The sequence below is a fragment of the Scyliorhinus torazame genome, chromosome 18, assembly GCF_047496885.1.
Source record: "Scyliorhinus torazame isolate Kashiwa2021f chromosome 18, sScyTor2.1, whole genome shotgun sequence".
Classification (NCBI taxonomy): domain Eukaryota; kingdom Metazoa; phylum Chordata; class Chondrichthyes; order Carcharhiniformes; family Scyliorhinidae; genus Scyliorhinus; species Scyliorhinus torazame.
The window spans coordinates 159,614,609-159,634,253 of record NC_092724.1 but is presented as its reverse complement, the minus strand read 5'-3'; the positions used below and the strand labels follow the sequence as shown (position 1 = coordinate 159,634,253).

The 19,645-nt window shown below is 51.9% G+C and overlaps 1 protein-coding gene and 1 long non-coding RNA gene across 3 annotated transcripts in view; one reads left to right on the top strand and one right to left on the bottom strand.

Annotated features, from left to right (window-relative positions):
• Positions 1 to 19,645, bottom strand: part of axin2 (axin 2 (conductin, axil)) — a 49,895-nt gene that overhangs the window by 3,511 nt on the left and 26,739 nt on the right. The window contains exons 4-10 of the mRNA XM_072483752.1: positions 19,419 to 19,515; positions 17,304 to 17,444; positions 15,890 to 16,404; positions 14,160 to 14,345; positions 13,598 to 13,834; positions 10,924 to 11,028; positions 7,968 to 8,138 (exon numbers count right to left, since the gene is read on the bottom strand). Coding sequence (XP_072339853.1) covers positions 7,968 to 8,138; positions 10,924 to 11,028; positions 13,598 to 13,834; positions 14,160 to 14,345; positions 15,890 to 16,404; positions 17,304 to 17,444; positions 19,419 to 19,515 — 1,452 coding nt within the window. The remainder of the gene's footprint in view (positions 1 to 7,967; positions 8,139 to 10,923; positions 11,029 to 13,597; positions 13,835 to 14,159; positions 14,346 to 15,889; positions 16,405 to 17,303; positions 17,445 to 19,418; positions 19,516 to 19,645) is intronic.
• Positions 1 to 19,645, top strand: part of LOC140395685 (uncharacterized) — a 137,527-nt gene that overhangs the window by 116,390 nt on the left and 1,492 nt on the right. The window lies entirely within an intron of this gene.

Below are 19,645 nucleotides of genomic sequence, written 5' to 3'. Positions count from 1 at the left end.
TTCCACCACCATCGGTCATCACACTCGCAGCAGAGAAGGTTCTAAACTCTGGAATTCTTTCCTTAAACCTCTCTGCTTCTCTACCTCTTTCCCCCTTTAAGACATCCTAAAAACCTATCTCTTGGACCATGTTTTTACCAACAGACCCAATAACACCACGCGCAGATTGCTTTATAATACTCCTGGTAAAGCACCGAGGGATGTTAAAGGTGCTATATAAATACATGTTGCTGTGCCGATTGACCTCCTTTTCTGGATTGTAAGTTTCGGTAGAGTTTCCCTTTGAGTGCAGTTGATGGCCGGGCACATATCTTGCACTTTTTGCAAAATGTTTTCTCTCCAGCCCCCAACTTTCTACATCAAGCCTATGAGCGTATTCCCAAATCTGTCATGAACTAGCACAATTGGCAGCATTTTAAAATGTAATACAAACAAAAAGTGCTTTAAAACAATCATTTGAAGGACGGCATGGTGGCGGAGTGGTTAGCACTGCTGCCTCACAGCACCGAGGACCCAAGTTCGATCCCGGCCCCGGGTCACTGCCGGTGTGGGGTTTGCACATTCTCCCCGTGTCGGCGTGGGTTTCACCCCCACAACCCAAAGATATGTAGGTAGGTGGATTGGCCACGCTAAATTGCCCCTTAATTGGAAAACAAAATGAATTGGGCACTCAAATTTATTTTAAAAAGAGACATTTAAGAGTGGTGGCTTGATGCAGTAGATTAATACAGCTGAAAATGGGTTTAATCACCAAAATAAGGTAGTTTTAATCAGTGTCTGGTCCATGAACTGAGTAACCTGATTTTAAGTAATTCAAAATAAATAAACAAAAGCATTTGCATTGGTGTACAGAGGTAAGTTTTAGGAAATTATTATACACCAAGATTTTGAAAATATTTTTGTCAGTGCCCTTGAACCTAAATCTCAACATTGAGCCTCTGAGGGACTGCAAACGAATGCAGAAGCTTAATTTGATGTGATGCTTTCAGGTGTGTGGCCTGTTTTATGGGTGGGGACACCTCCCAACATGGTGCTTCTTACAGTCAATGCAAAAGATTGTGGAAACTCCACTTGCGCTGCTTATAATTCGTATTTGAAAATTCTTCAATATCTGATGCTAATTTGGGGCAGATTTTCCTGAAAACGAACACCCACCACAAAGGAGCGCAAGCTGCAAGGAGGTCTGCTCTAGAGCCTGATGCTGGTGTGTAAAGGCACGAAGGTTACCCCCTCCACTGCACCATCAGCCTCTGATAACACTCTGTATTAATAGGTGTGATTTACATAAATCAGTGAGATGGCGTTGTACACATCTGTCTGAACAGAGGGAATGAAAAAGACCAAGGCAGACCTCATTAAATCAAAGAATTTGACAGCTGACCTGCTCTCCTCTCATCTCCAAGCTCCAAAAAAATGAAAGAAATTGGCTTCAAAGACCTGCTTATTACACGGGCCTTAAAAATAGCAAAAACAAAATCAATGGCAGATGTTGCGAGAGTGCCGAGCACATCATGGGTCAGTTCCTGGCCCCTATCCTCAGTCAGGCTGTTTCACTGGAGTCACCTGCATCTTTACCCCAGTCCAGACCAGTCTCAAAGCAAAGATGCAAGAGAATCCTCAAGCACAGAATATTGGTGCAAAGCTTTTTCATTATTGAAATAGACCAGGGAGGGTGGGGGGAGGCAATTTTCCGGATGCACTACGCTCGGCGTATATCCCTCTATGTCGGGAAAATATTGGCAGAGCCCTGAAATGGGATTTGCATAGGGCACCAAACAGCTGGTAATGTTTTTTGCCCGACCAGCAGACGTTATTAAGTCCACGCCCAGGTTGGCACTGCCAAGGGGCGGGGCCTGAAGGAGGAACTGGCTTTGGTGACCCCCATAGTAGCCAGTGTGTCGCTCCCTTAGGGGTGGGAAGAAGGGTATTGAAGCCAGCAGGGAATTTTCTTTTTTTCTAGCCGGGGGGGGGGGTGACCCGAACATTTAGTGGCTGGGGTTTGGGCAGTTCCCCCTTTATGATCAAGGGTTGGGGGTGCCCCCCTTGTCTGCGGGGGTCACGATGTCTGTTTGGGAGGGGGGGGGGGTGCTAGCCCACGATCAGATTCACACCACGACAGGCAGCACCATACTCACTGGTTTCCCACCCAAGACCTCACTGTGGAGAACTCCATGGAGTTTGAAGTTATTGTTTCAACAACAGCGTGCATTATGTAGAACCTTTAGCACAGTAAATCATCGCTTAGAACTCACAAGAACAATAATGAAACCAAATTTGAAACCAAGCACAGGTAGGTTTTAAGGAACATCTTTAGGAGTGAGGGACAGAAAGGCACTCGGGCTTAGGAAGAACCTAGGGCTGAAGGCAAAACAGGTCCAATAGTGGAGTGAAGAAAATTAGGGATATCTCAGAGATATCTTATGCTGTAGGAGGTTACAGAGATAGGGAGGGAAGAGGCTATGGAGCGATTTCAAAACACGGATGAGAATTTTAAATTTGAGGCAACTGCAGAGTTAGAGCTCCTCTGAGGACATACACTGTCAACGGACAGAGTACAGGCCAATCAACTGACAGGGCACAGACCAATCAACTGACAGGGCACAGGCCAATCAACTGACAGAGCACAGACCAATCAACTGACAGAGCACAGACCAATCAACTGACAGAGCACAGGCCAATCAACTGACAGAGCACAGGCCAATCAACTGACAGAGCACAGGCCAATCAACTGACAGAGCAAAGGCCAGTCAACTGACAGGGCACAGGCCAATCAACTGACAGAGCAAAGGCCAGTCAACTGACAGGGCACAGGCCAATCAACTGACAGAGCACAGGCCAATCAACTGACAGGGCACAGGCCAATCAACTGACAGAGCACAGGCCAATCAACTGACAGAGCAAAGGCCAGTCAACTGACAGAGCAAAGGCCAGTCAACTGACAGGGCACAGGCCAATCAACTGACAGGGCACAGGCCAATCAACTGACAGAGCAAAGGCCAATCAACTGACAGAGCAAAGGCCAGTCAACTGACAGGGCACAGGCCAATCAACGGACAGAGCACAGGCCAGTCAACTGACAGAGCAAAGGCCAGTCAACTGACAGGGCACAGACCAGTCAACTGACAGAGCAAAGGCCAGTCAACTGACAGAGCAAAGGCCAGTCCACTGACAGGGCACAGGCCAATCAACTGACAGGGCACAGGCCAATCAACTGACAGAGCAAAGGCCAATCAACTGACAGAGCAAAGGCCAATCAACTGACAGAGCACAGGCCAATCAACTGACAGAGCAAAGGCCAGTCAACTGACAGAGCAAAGGCCAATCAACTGACAGGGCACAGGCCAATCAACTGAAAGAGCACAGGCCAATCAACTGACAGAGCAAAGGCCAATCAACTGACAGGGCACAGACCAGTCAACTGACAGAGCAAAGGCCAGTCAACTGACAGAGCAAAGGCCAATCAACTGACAGGGCACAGGCCAATCAACTGAAAGAGCACAGGCCAATCAACTGACAGAGCACAGGCCAATCAACTGACAGGGCACAGGCCAATCAACTGACAGAGCACAGGCCAATCAACTGACAGGGCACAGGCCAATCAACTGACAGGGCACAGGCCAATCAACTGACAGAGCAAAGGCCAATCAACTGACAGAGCACAGGCCAATCAACTGACAGGGCACAGGCCAATCAACTGAAAGAGCACAGGCCAATCAACTGACAGGGCACAGGCCAATCAACTGACAGGGCACAGGCCAATCAACTGACAGAGCAAAGGCCAATCAACTGACAGAGCAAAGGCCAATCAACTGACAGAGCAAAGGCCATTCAACTGACAGAGCACAGGCCAATCAACTGAAAGAGCAAAGGCCAATCAACTGACAGGGCAAAGGCCAATCAACTGACAGACCAAAGGCCAATCAACTGACAGGGCATAGGCCAATCAACTGAAAGAGCACAGGGCAATCAACTGACAGAGCAAAGGCCAATCAACTGACAGAGCACAGGCCAATCAACTGACAGTGCACAGGCCAATCAACTGACAGTGCACAGGCCAATCAACTGACAGAGCACAGGCCAATCAACTGACAGAGCAAAGGCCAATCAACTGACAGGACACAGGCCAATCAACTGACAGAGCACAGGCCAATCAACTGACAGAGCACAGGCCAATCAACTGAAAGAGCACAGGCCAATCAACTGACAGAGCAAAGGCCATTCAACTGACAGGACACAGGCCAATCAACTGACAGAGCACAGGCCAATCAACTGACAGAGCACAGGCCAATCAACTGAAAGAGCACAGGCCAATCAACTGACAGAGCAAAGGCCATTCAACTGACAGCGGAGACCAATCAACTGACAAGGCACAGGCCAATCAACTGAAAGAGCACAGGCCAATCAACTGAAAGAGCACAGGGCAATCAACTGACAGTGCACAGGCCAATCAACTGATAGAGCACAGGCCAATCAACTGACCGAGCACAGGCCAATCAACTGACAGAGCAAAGGCCATTCAACTGACAGCGGAGACCAATCAACTGACAAGGCACAGGCCAATCAACTGAAAGAGCACAGGGCAATCAACTGACAGAGCACAGGCCAATCAACTGACAGAGCACAGGGCAATCAACTGACAGGGCACAGGCCAATCAACTGACAGGGCACAGGCCAATCAACTGACAGAGCAAAGGCCAATCAACTGACAGAGCAAAGGCCAATCAACTGACAGAGCAAAGGCCATTCAACTGACAGAGCACAGGCCAATCAACTGAAAGAGCAAAGGCCAATCAACTGACAGGGCAAAGGCCAATCAACTGACAGAGCAAAGGCCAATCAACTGACAGGGCATAGGCCAATCAACTGAAAGAGCACAGGGCAATCAACTGACAGAGCAAAGGCCAATCAACTGACAGAGCACAGGCCAATCAACAGACAGAGCACAGACCAATCAACTGACAGCACAGGCCAATCAACTGACAGAGCAAAGGCCATTCAACTGACAGGGCACAGGCCAATCAACTGACAGAGCACAGGCCAATCAACTGACAAGGCACAGGGCAATCAACTGAAAGAGCACAGGGCAATCAACTGACAGAGCACAGGCCAATCAACTGACAGCGGAGACCAATCAACTGACAGAGCAAAGGCCATTCAACTGACAGAGCACAGGCCAATCAACTGACAGAGCACAGGCCAATCAACTGACAGAGCACAGACCAATCAACTGACAGAGCACAGGCCAATCAACTGACAGAGCACAGGCCAATCAACTGACAGAGCACAGGCCAATCAACTGACAGTGCAAAGGCCATTCAACTGACAGCGTAGACCAATCAACTGACAAGGCACAGGCCAATCAACTGACAGAGCAAAGACCAATCAACTGACAGAGCACAGGCCAATCAACTGACAGAGCACAGACCAATCAACTGACAGAGCAAAGGCCATTCAACTGACAGCGGAGACCAATCAACTGACAAGGCACAGGCCAATCAACTGACAGAGCAAAGGCCAATCAACTGACAGGGCACAGGCCAATCAACTGACAGAGCAAAGGCCAATCAACTGACAGAGCACAGGCCAATCAACTGACAGAGCAAAGGCCATTCAACTGACAGCGGAGACCAATCAACTGACAAGGCACAGGCCAATCAACTGACAGAGCAAAGACCAATCAACTGACAGAGCAAAGGCCAATCAACTGAAAGAGCACAGGGCAATCAACTGACAGAGCAAAGGCCATTCAACTGACAGCGGAGACCAATCAACTGACAAGGCACAGGCCAATCAACTCACAGAGCAAAGGCCATTCAACTGACAGAGCACGGGGCAATCAACTGACAGAGCAAAGGCCATTCAACTGACAGAGCACAGGCCAATCAACTGACAGGGCACAGGCCAATCAACTGACAGGGCACAGGCCAATCAACTGACAGGGCACAGGCCAATCAACTGACAGAGCAAAGGCCATTCACCTGACAGAGCACAGGCCAATCAACTGACAGAGCACAGGCCAATCAACTGACAGAGCAAAGGCCATTCAACTGACAGAGCACAGGCCAATCAACTGAAAGAGCACAGGGCAATCAACTGACAGAGCACAGGCCAATCAACTGACAGAGCACAGGCCAATCAACTGACAGAGCACAGGCCAATCAACTGACAGAGCAAAGGCCATTCAACTGACAGAGCACAGGCCAATCAACTGAAAGAGCAAAGGCCAATCAACTGACAGAGCAAAGGCCATTCAACTGACAGAGCAAAGGCCATTCAACTGAAAGAGCACAGGGCAATCAACTGACAAGGCATAGGCCAATCAACTGAAAGAGCACAGGGCAATCAACTGACAGAGCAAAGGCCATTCAACTGACAGAGCACAGGCCAATCAACTGAAAGAGCACAGACCAATCAACTGACAGAGCAAAGGCCATTCAACTGACAGAGCAAAGGCCAATCAACTGAAAGAGCACAGGCCAATCAACTGACAGGGCTAAGGCCAATCAACTGACAGAGCAAAGGGCAATCAACTGACAGAGCACAGGCCAATCAACTGACAGAGCACAGGCCAATCAACTGACAGAGCACAGGGCAATCAACTGACAGAGCACAGGCCAATCAACTGACAGAGCAAAGGCCATTCAACTGACAGCGGAGACCAATCAACTGACAAGGCACAGGCCAATCAACTGACAGAGCAAAGGCCAATCAACTGACAGAGCACAGGCCAATCAACTGACAGAGCACAGGCCATTCAACTGACAGAGCACAGGCCATTCAACTGACAGAGCACAGGCCATTCAACTGACAGAGCACAGGGCAATCAACTGACAGAGCAAAGGCCATTCAACTGACAGAGCACAGGCCAATCAACTGAAAGAGCACAGGCCAATCAACTGACAGGGCACAGGCCAATCAACTGACAGAGCAAAGGCCATTCAACTGACAGAGCACAGGGCAATCAACTGAAAGAGCACAGGCCAATCAACTGACAGAGCACAGGCCAATCAACTGACAGGGCACAGGCCAATCAACTGATAGAGCACAGGGCAATCAACTGACAGAGCACAGACCAATCAACTGACAGAGCAAAGGCCATTCAACTGACAGAGCAAAGGCCATTCAACTGAAAGAGCACAGGCCAATCAACTGAAAGAGCACAGGGCAATCAACTGACAAGGCATAGGCCAATCAACTGAAAGAGCACAGGGCAATCAACTGACAGAGCAAAGGCCATTCAACTGACAGAGCACAGGCCAATCAACTGACAGGGCACAGGCCAATCAACTGACAGAGCACAGGCCAATCAACTGACAGAGCACAGGCCAATCAACTGACAGGTCACAGACCAATCAACTGAAAGAGCACAGGCCAATCAACTGAAAGAGCACAGGCCAATCAACTGACAGAGCAAAGGCCAATCAACTGACAGAGCACAGGCCAATCAACTGACAGAGCACAGGCCAATCAACTGACAGAGCAAAGGCCATTCAACTGAAAGAGCACAGACCAATCAACTGACAGAGCACAGGCCAATCAACTGACAGAGCAAAGGCCATTCAACTGAAAGAGCACAGACCAATCAACTGACAGAGCACAGGCCAATCAACTGACAGAGCACAGGCCAATCAACTGACAGAGCACAGGCCAATCAACTGACAGAGCACAGGCCAATCAACTGAAAGAGCACAGGCCAATCAACTGACAGAGCACAGGCCAATCAACTGACAGAGCACAGGCCAATCAACTCAGCAACTAATGTTTGAAGATAAGCCTTGCTCATACAGTAACACAGCTGGCCCATACATGTAACAGACTCCAATAGCCCCATTGAGGAAAGTAGAAAAAGACCCATGTACACTCAATCGCATAACCAAATCTCCCCCCACATCTCCCTCCTCAGTCACCCGTACCCCTCCATTCCCGTTTAACCCAGCTCCCAATCTCTGACAGTGGGTATTACGTACCTGTAATTTCCTTTCTTGCTGAGCTGCTCCTTGAAGTGTGCCAGGGTCAGGCTGTGACCTTTCATAATCCTCCGGTATGGAATGTCCTCTCCGCAGAAGAAGTAAGTGACAACTAGCTCACCGGACTGTGCCGCATGTGTAGACGCCACTTGTTTCTTTGGCACTTTGTGCCTGTGGAGACAAATAAGAGAAACATAATAAATCAGCTCTCTCACATCAAAAGACAAGACAGGATTACAGGTTGTGAAGTGGGGAACCGAGACCCACGGACAAGCAGGGGCCTGGGTCCCAGTCCCCTTCCTATGGCACTCTGCCCAATTTGCTGATCGCAGCCAGGTCTGTCAGTGGGCTGGGAGAGACTTTCAGGTTAGGGAAGGGTGTAATACAGGCACGTTCACATCCCTGGTGCTTACGGTATGGGTATTGGGTGTGGAACAGCATCCTCCACTGTTCAACACCCACTCCCCAACCCCCACACACCGGGACCCGAATGCCGATCTGACAAAATGGTGGGTTCCTAAATCCCCCAGAGATTGAGCAGGGTTTGGTAGAAGACACAGAGCTTGTTTTGGGTTAAAAGCAAATTACTGCGGATGCTAGAATCTGAAACCAAAGAGAAAATGCTGGAACATCTCAGCAGGTCTGGCAGTTCCAGAGGTGGACACTAGTGGGAGTCCCATGGGCTGGGTGGGGGTGCACGTTGATGTGTGATGGGCGGGCAGCGCCGGCTGTACTTCGGGGTTGTTAGTGGGGAGTTGCAATGGCGTGGGGAATTTGCAGGGGATGGAGTGTAAACAAAGACCACTCAGTTTTTTGAAAAAGCGATTCAAGATTCCGGGGTGAATTCCACGCCCGAAGTGCATTTCCGATGGGACAGAGAATCAAAAATAAAATTGGGATCGGGGCAAGGCTTCGATCCAAATGAGATACTCTGATCCCCACATGGAAGAGCAGTAAATGTATTGCAATCACAGGTAATTGGAGTGATTGGAATGCACTTCTCTTTGATTTGGTTGATGTTTTGAAGTTTGTAAACATTGGGGTTTCAGAGTCACTCATTCATGAAGGGAGATGAATGACTCAAGGCTGTAACTGTTTTGCGCAAGCAGTCAATCACAGCCCACTACTACAACTGAATGAATGGCTTGCAGCTAATGGATCTGAGGGGGTTAAACACAGGTCACGGGCGTTCTCCTTCCAAGAATGGACACGTGCAGCTTCCAGGTAAGTGTTAGAACTGTACTTTTTTTAAAAATTGCTCTTGTCCCATCAAGAGTCTCCTTCCTTGGCTGGGGGCGGTCTCCCTTTTCAGGGGGTCCTTGAGGGGGGAGGGGGGCGTTCTCCATTTTCAGTCCCTGGAAGGGGGGGGAGGGAGTCTCCCTTTTTGGGGGGGGGGAGGGTGAAAGAGGGGGGGGAATAACCTGCTTGATCAAGATACCCCATATGCCATCTTAAGGATTCACTCCCTCTGACATGGATGCACAGTGCCAGCAGTGTGTACCATACACAAGATGCAGCAACTCACTCAGGCTCCTTTGGCAGAATCTTTCAAAGCCATGGGGCGGGATTCTCCACTCCCGCGCCGAAGTGCCCACACCGTTGTGAACGCCGTCAAGGTTCACGACGGCGCGAAATGGCCCCTATCCCGACCAATTCAGGGCCTGATAATGGGCTAGGAGCGGGGCCACGTCATCTACACGCGTGAGGCCTTGTCGCCGCGTAAAGGCGGCGCCGCATACATGACGCGGCCGGCGCCGCATAACTGGCGTCACCCGCCCATGCGTGGTTGCCATCCTCTCCCGAGTCCGCCCCGCAAGAAGATGGCAGACGGATGCCCTCCTTCAGAGAGGAGGGCCCGATGATCGGTGGGAACCGATCGCGGGCCATCCCACATTTGAGGTACCCCCCGGAGCAGGATCCCCCCTACCCCCCCCGCAGGCCTCCCCCACCCCCCAACATTCCCGCGCTGTTCCCGACGGCAGCGACCAGGTGTGGACAGCGCCGGGGGGAACCTGCCGTTTTGGGCTGGCCGCTCGGCCCATCCAAGCCTGAGAATAGCAGGGGTGCCGGAGAATCGCCATTTTGGGTGTCTCGGATGATTCTCCGGCCTGCGGCATGCGGAACACGACGGGGCCGCTCCCGCCGCTTGGGAGAATCGTGGGAGGGCGTCGGACCGGCGTCGTGGGAAATTTTGGCGGCCCAGGCGATTCTCCCAACCGGCGTGGGAGTGGAGAATCTCGCCCATGATCTCTAGCAACCAGAAGGACAAGGGCAGTAGATATTGGAAATATTGGCACCTGCAAGCCACCAGCCTTCCTGACTTGGAAATATATCAGCCGTTCCTTCACTGTCACTGGGTCAAAATCCTGGAACTCCATCCCTGACAGCACAGTGGGTGTACCTACACCACACATAGACCTCAGCGGTTCAAGATGGTGGTTAAGCACCACCTTCTCAAAGGGTGGGCAACAAATGTTGGCCTCCTCAGCAACACCACATCCCGTGAAAGAATTAATCTTTTCAAAATTGAATCCTTGCATTTTACTTTCATTCTCTGAATAAGGAAATTAAAACAGGGACATAAGAGCTAAACACAGTCGTCCCGTACCAAAACAGTGTGACTGCTATTTTTAAAAGTTAAGACTGTGGAGACTACTCTTGTTCCCTCTTTGATCAGAATTGTCTTCCCTCATTTGGGCACTGACTGTTGGAGCCAAAAAGTATTCACTGGAAGTAAAAGGGAAATGTCCAGAGAAAGTGAAGCTTTTCACCTCTCCGCTGCCTGTTTTTAATCTGTTGGTGGCTGCAATGACTACGTTAAAAGTCCTTTGCTATTCCCTTCATCACAGGAGTGAGAATTGAGGTGTATAAACCGTCATGCCAACGTATAAAACAATTGTCCACTAACACAGATTGTGACTGTGGATTTGTGGTAGTTGGTTACGCTATTACTTACTCTTCCGTGGGAGATGTGAGGAGACCAGTGCTGGACAGAGACAGGCTCACTCCCTGTGACGGAGCTCCATGGTTTCTGTCTCGCTGTAAACTAGATGTTGAATATCTGAAAAATAATGAAAATAATGTCCGTCAGTGTGAGAGCGAGAGACTGAGAGGGGATAGCGGAGTTGAGAGAGGGGATAGCGGAGGTGAGAGAGGGGATAGCGGAGGTGAGAGAGGGGATAGCGGAGGTGAGAGAGGGGATAGCGGAGGTGGGAGGGGGGATAGCGGAGGTGGGAGGGGGGATAGCGGAGGTGAGAGAGGGGATAGCGGAGGTGAGAGGGGATAGCGGAGGTGAGAGAGGGGATAGCGGAGGTGGGAGGGGGATAGCGGAGGTGAGAGAGGGGATAGCGGAGATGAGAGAGGGGATAGCGGAGGTGAGAGAGGGGATAGCGGAGGTGAGAGAGGGGATAGCGGAGGTGAGAGAGGGGATAGCGGAGTTGAGAGAGGGGATAGCGGAGGTGAGAGAGGGGATAGCGGAGGTGAGAGAGGGGATAGCGGAGGTGAGAGAGGGGATAGCGGAGGTGAGAGAGGGGATAGCGGAGGTGAGAGAGGGGACAGTTGAGGTGAGAGAGGGGATAGTGGAGGTGAGAGGGGAGATAGCAGAGGTGAGAGAGGGGACAGTTGAGGTGAGAGAGGGGATAGCGGAGGTGAGAGAGGGGATAGCGGAGGTGAGAGAGGATAGCGGAGGTGAGAGAGGATAGCGGAGGTGAGAGAGGATAGCGGAGGTGAGAGGGGATAGCGGAGGTGAGAGGGGATAGCGGAGGTGAGAGGGGATAGCGGAGGTGAGAGGGGATAGCGGAGGTGAGAGAGGGGATAGCGGAGGTGAGAGAGGGGATAGCGGAGGTGAGAGAGGGGATAGCGGAGGTGAGAGAGGGGATAGCGGAGGTGAGAGAGGGGATAGCGGAGGTGAGAGAGGGGATAGCGGAGGTGAGAGAGGGGATAGCAGAGGTGAGAGAGGGGATAGCGGAGGTGAGAGAGGGGATAGCGGAGTTGAGAGAGGGGATAGCGGAGGTGAGAGAGGGGATAGCGGAGGTGAGAGAGGGGATAGCGGAGGTGAGAGAGGGGATAGCGGAGCTGAGAGAGGGGATAGCGGAGGTGAGAGAGGGGACAGTTGAGGTGAGAGAGGGGATAGCGGAGCTGAGAGAGGGGATAGCGGAGGTGAGAGAGGATAGCGGAGGTGGGAGGGGGGATAGTGGAGGTGAGAGAGGGGATAGCGGAGGTGAGGGGATAGCGGAGGTGAGGGGATAGCGGAGGTGTGAGGGGATAGCTGAGGTGGGAGAGGGGATAGCGGAGGTGAGAGAGGGGATAGTGGAGGTGAGAGAGGGGACAGTGGAGGTGAGAGAGGGGACAGTGGAGGTGAGAGAGGGGACAGTGGAGGTGGGAGAGGGGATAGCGGAGGTGGGAGAGGGGATAGCGGAGGTGGGAGAGGGGACAGTGGAGGTGAGAGAGGGGACAGTGGAGGTGAGAGAGGGGACAGTGGAGGTGGGAGAGGGGATAGCGGAGGTGGGAGAGGGGATAGCGGAGGTGGGAGAGGGGATAGCGGAGGTGGGAGAGGGGATAGCGGAGGTGAGAGAGGATAGCGGAGGTGAGAGAGGATAGCGGAGGTGAGAGAGGATAGCGGAGGTGAGAGAGGATAGCGGAGGTGAGAGAGGATAGCGGAGGTGAGAGAGGATAGCGGAGGTGAGAGAGGATAGCGGAGGTGAGAGAGGGGATAGCGGAGGTGAGAGAGGGGATAGCGGAGGTGAGAGAGGGGATAGCGGAGGTGAGAGAGGGGATAGCGGAGGTGAGAGGGGATAGCGGAGGTGGGAGAGGGGATAGCGGAGGTGGGAGAGGGGATAGCGGAGGTGAGAGAGGGGATAGTGGAGGTGAGAGAGGGGACAGCGGAGGTGAGAGAGGGAACAGCGGAGGTGAGAGAGGGGATAGCGGAGGTGAGAGAGGGGATAGTGGAGGTGAGAGAGGGGATAGCGGAGGTGAGAGAGGGGATAGCGGAGGTGAGAGAGGGGACAGTGGAGGTGAGAGAGGGGACAGCGGAGGTGAGAGAGGGGACAGCGGAGGTGAGAGAGGGGATAGCGGAGGTGAGAGAGGGGACAGCGGAGGTGAGAGAGGGGATAGCGGAGGTGAGAGAGGATAGCGGAGGTGAGAGAGGATAGCGGAGGTGGGAGAGGGGACAGCGGAGGTGAGAGAGGGGATAGCGGAGGTGAGAGAGGGGACAGTGGAGGTGAGAGAGGGGATAGTGGAGGTGAGAGAGGGGACAGTGGAGGTGAGAGAGGGGATAGTGGAGGTGAGAGAGGGGATAGTGGAGGTGAGAGAGGGGACAGTGGAGGTGAGAGAGGGGACAGTGGAGGTGGGAGAGGGGATAGTGGAGGTGAGAGAGGGGACAGTGCAGGTGGGAGAGGGGATAGCGGAGATGGGAGAATGGGAGAGAGAGCCTGGGAGGGGACAGTCAGTGACTGTGTGAAAGAGATAGGACAATCATTGGGAGTGAGAGAGACAGGACAAGAGAGAGGGAAGGGGACAGGGGCGCAAGGGGACAGCTGGTGAGAGTGAGAGAAAAATAAAACAGGACCGTTAGTGAAGCGTTGGAGACAAATCCTTTGCAAAGTGGGAAGAAGCAGAAATTAAATCTGTACCTTTGCTTCGGTGTTTTGGAAACTTTCTTTTCCTCTTGCAGCCTGCGGCGTGCCTCTTCCAACTGAGCAAGTGTGTTTGGTGGGGGGAGGGGCGGCATGGCAGGGTCCTGAATGAAGGGGTGGCATGGCTGGGCGTTGCCCCGCTGGTGGCTGCTCCCGATGTGTTGCCGGCTGGAGCGCTCAGCTGCACTGACCCTCGGAGAGTCTGTGCCCCCTCCTCGCTTTGGATACTGGACACTGGTGGGAGAGAATAGTTTGTTACCTTCAACGTTTAAACCTGCGATTGATAATCAGTAACCCCCAAGTTCCCCCCCCCTCATTCTTCAGATGCAGAATTGATTCTTAACTGCCCTCTGAAATGGCTTTGCAAGCCTCTCAGTTCAAGAGCAACAAATGCTGGCCTTGTCAGTGTCACCCATGATAGAATAAAAAACACAAACATCCCAGTTATACTATCCACACACCTTCACACACACCCACCCTTACCCACCCACTCACATTAGCCATACACACACACCCACACAACAAGCAGTAACAGCCCTGGTAGCAGCTCGGTCTTTACCTGTGGGGCCTGTGCTTGCTGGGCTGTCGTTCACTTTCCAGCATCCATTGCCACACGTTCTGTGCCCGGTCTGTCTCCTCACCAGGGAGCTGGGGAATGGAAAGAGGCAGAGCACCCTCGCTGGAAATTGGGCTGTCACAGTCTGTCGCCTGTGTACTCCTCCTGGGCAAGGAACTACTCCTCCCACTGAGGGTCAGAAAGAGTGAAAGGTACATCAGTGCAAAGTTCTCAATTCTCTCTGCAACCCCCACTTATTACATCATTAACTTTTAATAACTCCACGATTGACCTCCACTGAAAATGGTGGCACACACGCAGATAAGTTTCAGAGGTCTCCCACCAACCCAGGAGCAGAGAGGACAACTGCTTATAGCCCGAGCTATGACCCATTGGTTCTGTGAAGACTACAAATTGAACCCCAGAACTCGTCGGGCCCCTTGGAGAGCACCAGAGCCCAGCCACGGAGCTCTGCCTTGGAGAGCGCCAGAGCCCAGCCACGGAGCTCTGCCTTGGAGAGCGCCAGAGCCCAGCCACGGAGCTCTGCCTTGGAGAGCACCAGAGCCCAGCCACGGAGCTCAGCCTTGGAGAGTGCCAGAGCCCAGCCACGGAGCTCAGCCTTGGAGAGCGCCAGAGCCCAGCCACGGAGCTCAGCCTTGGAGAGCACCAGAGCCCAGCCACGGAGCTCAGCCTTGGAGAGCACCAGAGCCCAGCCACGGAGCTCAGCCTTGGAGAGCGCCAGAGCCCAGCCACGGAGCTCAGCCTTGGAGAGCGCCAGAGCCCAGACACAGAGCTCAGCCTTGGAAAGCGCCAGAGCCCAGCCACGGAGCTCAGCCTTGGAGAGCGCCAGAGCCCAGCCATGGAGTTCTGCCTCAGGAGAGCACCAGAGCCCAGCCACGGAGCTCTGCCTTGGAGAGCGCCAGAGCCCAGCCATGGAGTTCTGCCTCAAGGAGAGCGCCAGAGCCCAGCCACGGAGCTCTGCCTTGGAGAGCGCCAGAGCCCAGCCACGGAGCTCAGCCTTGGAGAGCGCCAGAGCCCAGCCACGGAGCTCAGCCTTGGAGAGCGCCAGAGCCCAGCCACGGAGCTCTGCCTTGGAGAGCGCCAGAGCCCAGCCATGGAGTTCTGCCTCAGGAGAGCACCAGAGCCCAGTCACGGAGCTCTGTCTTGGAGAACGCCCAGGCATGGAGTTCTGCCTCGCGAGAGTGTCAGAGCCCAGCCATAGAGCTCTGCCTTGGAGAGTGCCAGAGCCCAGGCATGGAGCTCTGCCTCAGAGAACGCCAGAGCCCAGCCACGGAGCTCTGCGTTAGTATCAACTCCAAGTAACCAAATAATGTAATTGCAGAATATGTTCCATGTTTGGACTCATTTTTGATCAATGTATTGCTGGGTTTCTGAATTTCAGAGAACAGCAGATCCCAGGTTGCTGCCCAGTCTGTGCGGGTCTCTGCTAGATCTGGTAACTGGGCTTTGCTGTAAGTGGCCTCAGGGGGATAGTGGAATAATGTGCTAGGGCTCCTGAGCACCACACAAGAGGTGCTCATTTCCAGACAGCAAGGATGGACAGGCAGAGGATGACCATGACGCACGCTATGGGTTAAAGCAGCCCACTGATTCACTAGCCTGTCTTCCAAGCACGCAGAGCTGGGCAGTGCAAGGAGCCTGCTCCCCCTCGAGGAGAGGAGAGGTGGTAATGGGAGCAGACAAAACGTTAAAGGAAAAGGACAAGATCTTACCCAAAGGCAAACTGTTCCACTTGGAGCGTCGGCATTTCAACCTTTGAGTGACTTCGAGACTTGGCGTAGGAACAGTCCGTGCAGTTTGCACAGAGACTGTTCGGACAGACGCACTGCACTCTCTGAGCTGCCTCTGCTTCGATCTGTTCCTTTGTCTTGGGAACAGTGTGATGGTGGATGTGATGATGGTGGACGTACTTGGTGCTCTGTTTGGGGACATACCCTTTGCTAGAAACCGCTGGAGGGGTTGCCTGGGGCCCCAGTGCTGGTTGAAACTTTGTGCCCCGGACACAGTCTGGTGCCTGGGAGGGGGGAGAACATCGCCCCACTCCTGGTGATTGGCAGCCTGGCGTTTTCAGCACCCGTGACAAGTGGTCATCCAGGATGGTCTGTGGGTCTTCCTCACAGCTTCCGGAGGGCAGAAGGGTCAATGGGTGCAGCTGGTGATGAGGAGGTGCGGGCTCAGTCTCCGTCTGTGTTTTTACTATGGGGAGTTCACCATCTTCACCTTCATCCTGCAGTCAGACAGAAATTGAGTTTTTAATATTCACCGAGAACAATCACTGAATCTACAATATGATTGTGACATCACAACCCCCTCACCCTGAATAACCCCTACCTTCTGCTGCCATTGTATAACTGCCCTCCTACATCCAATTTTATTCATCCCTCCCCTCTGCCCAGGTACTCCCTGCCCCAAATTCCTCATTCACAGGTCCCTCTGCGGCTTCTCCCTTCACCCAACCTCTGTACCGTTACTCCACAGGTGCAACTCCTTCCTCCCTCTAACCAGCCTTCGTCCATGACCCAGTCCAAGGGTATATCCTATAGAGGCTTATTTTAAGGCTAATTCCTTGGTGAGAATCCCCCGGAATTGGCTGGTTTTATATTCTGTTCTGACCTCACTGTGGATTGAAATGGGGCGGGCTGTAAACCCAATGAGGCACCCAGTCCCAAATCTGCTCTGCCTAAAGTGTGTGTGTGTGGGGCAGGGGGATAGGTTATTTGCCCTAGCCCCTTCTCACACACAGTGCCAGTTAGACACAGAAATCGCACCAGCCCTACTGAGGGGCAGGTACTTAAGTGACCCTGTGAGGGTCTCATAATGCAGCCACTTGTTTCCTCAATCAAACTGTCCTCATTGCCAATCAGCCCCTTAAAAAGGATCACGAGGTAACACTGCCCAATTTGAACTGACTGGAGAGAAATCTAACAGAATCACTCGTTACTCAGAGATGTTTCATACAGTACAATGATTCTAATGGTGTTTTAAAACCTAATTAATTTCTGTCATGCTGTTTCTTTCTGGGAGGTTGCAATTTTTAAGAGATTAAAATTAAAATGACTTTCCTCCCCTCCAGCCCTGCACATACGCTCGAGAGGTAGCTGTCCCTTGACGGGTTCACTGTCCTACCTCTTTGATCTGCTGCAGTCTCTCCTCCAAGCTGTCCATGGTGTCTCGCTCCCGCTTCAGTTTCTCCAGCCGGGAGATGAGCTGGGTGGCGAAGGCTGCCGGGTCCACAGGCGTCATCTCCTTCGGAAGGCGATGCGTTCTCTACACGGAACAAGAGCACAGCAGAGAGACAAGGTTTAGCTGTCTGTCCATCAGCCCGGACATTTTGGGGAAAGGGTGGGAAAGAGAGAGCACACAGAGGGAAGAGAAGAAAAAAAAGGAGAGTAAGAGAAGGAGTAAGAGAGAGCAAAAGAGCGGGAGAGGAAAAAGAGAGATCGCCAGTGAGAGAAAGAAAACAAGAGGCGATGCTTTTGTTCTTTTTCTTTTAATGCGCTTGTGTGTTTGGGCAGAGCCAGTTTCTCTGCTCATTGCGATGAGCTGGGGATTTTATGAGCTTCTTACAGTGGCCTCATGGAGCGACATCCTTCCCAGCAGCACTGGCCTAGGGCAAGAGCAGTTGGTTGTCCTGCTCGTTCCCTCTGTAGTACAACCAGCTCATCAGTAGCTTCACAGAGTCTCGAGCTTCTTCAAAGAGTGTTGTCTAACATCAAAAAACATGAAGGTGGGAGGGAAGAATCTTTAACTGAAGTGGGTTATAAACAGAAAATTAAAATTAAAAAAAAAAAGATGGAGGGAAGATGGAGTCAAACGGGTGTAGATCAGAGGAAATGTGGTAATTTATTTCCTGACTGCATGCTGGGGGAGCTTTGAGGATCTGTTGGCTCAACAGCTCCTGTGTTCTTTTTCACTCTCTCACTCTCCACTTCTGTCTTCTTTGTAAAGCGTGAAAGAGAATCAGCTGCAGGCTACTTGTGCTACACTGCTGGGCTCGGCTGCCTAAAGCTGCAGCTATCAAGGGAGGAGGAAGCCTATTGCAAATCGGGAGCAGAAAATTGCAGGCGAGGCAAAGCATGGCTTGCACCAGCCCCGGCAAAGAGAGAGAGAGAGTTATTCTTTTTCCTGTCGGTTTCTCGCCCTCTCCCCAGCACCTACCCCAGGCTCTCATTCTTTTTTAAGCTGGGCACCGTACCCACCCAATGAAGCAAAAAAGCCTTCTCTAAGGCAACCGCACACAGCAGCAATGATGCGAGGGGCAGAGAAAGGAGTAGCTCTGTTGGAAGTTGTCACTTTACACACTAGCTGTCTTCTATTCAGCTCCTGATCAAAGCACAGCCTGGCAGAGAATGTCGATTGGGGAGCCGTAGGACAAAATAATCTCATTTCCAAGCTCGGGCAATAGAACATTCGCTGTTTCCAATTTTTTATTTTTTTTTATATATATGAAAAGGTGGGGGGGGAAGAAAACACATTTTGGAGAAAACAGTTTGTGAGACCTTTGGAAAAGATTTTTGTGGCAGTAATCGTTTTTTTAGTTTTTTGGTTAGGGAGGTACGAGTGTTGCGGGCGGCACAGTAAGAAACTATCCACGGCCTGACCATATACGATGGCAATGCGATGAACACCCACACAGAGGCATGCCCAGACCTGTGAATATACCACCATCTGGCAAAGCCACACACCATTCCTGGGTACAGGGACTATGTGAATTGTCCAAAGTATTTATGATGCAGTAAACGTGTTGCATCTTACTGGGTAAAGAGAAGCATTTAAAAAAGTAAAGAAGACAGAATCCCCCCCCCCAAATCCACTGGGAGTGAATCCCTGCGGTTCAGTACCAGGAGCACGGACTCAATACACCAATTGATGCCAATCAGATCAGAGCAAATTCTGTTTTGTTTGGTTACTCGTGCACCCTTCAAGCAGCGAGCGTTCTGAACACTGTACATCTGTGCGCGGAGGACCCGGGTTCGATCCCAAACCCGGGTCACTCTCTGTGTGGAGTTTGCACATTCTCCCTGTGTCTGCGTGGGTCTCACCCCCACAACCCAAAGATGTGCAGGGTAGGTGGATTGGCCACGCTAAATTGCCCTTTAATTGGAAAAAGAATGTAAAGCAAACAAACAGGTGATGTTGAGACACGTAAGGAGACAGGTGATTAAATGCAGTTAAATAGGAAGGCTGTAAGGACTGAGAGATATTGAGAAAACTGTGCGCAGAGGGGCGTTGACAACTTACAGGAAAGTGAGGTAGTGATACTTGGCCGTTAGCCCTGACACTGCGATGCATTTCCCGTTGTTGCTGCTTCTTATGCCGGTATGGAGGGATCCCATCTCTGCAAATCAAAACATCAAAGAGAATGTGAGAAGTCCAGCAGGATTTATGAAATTTTACATGTCATCCAAGGCGGGTAAGGTGACAGGCATTCTGGGAAGATTGCATCAATCCTCCATTATAATCCCCCA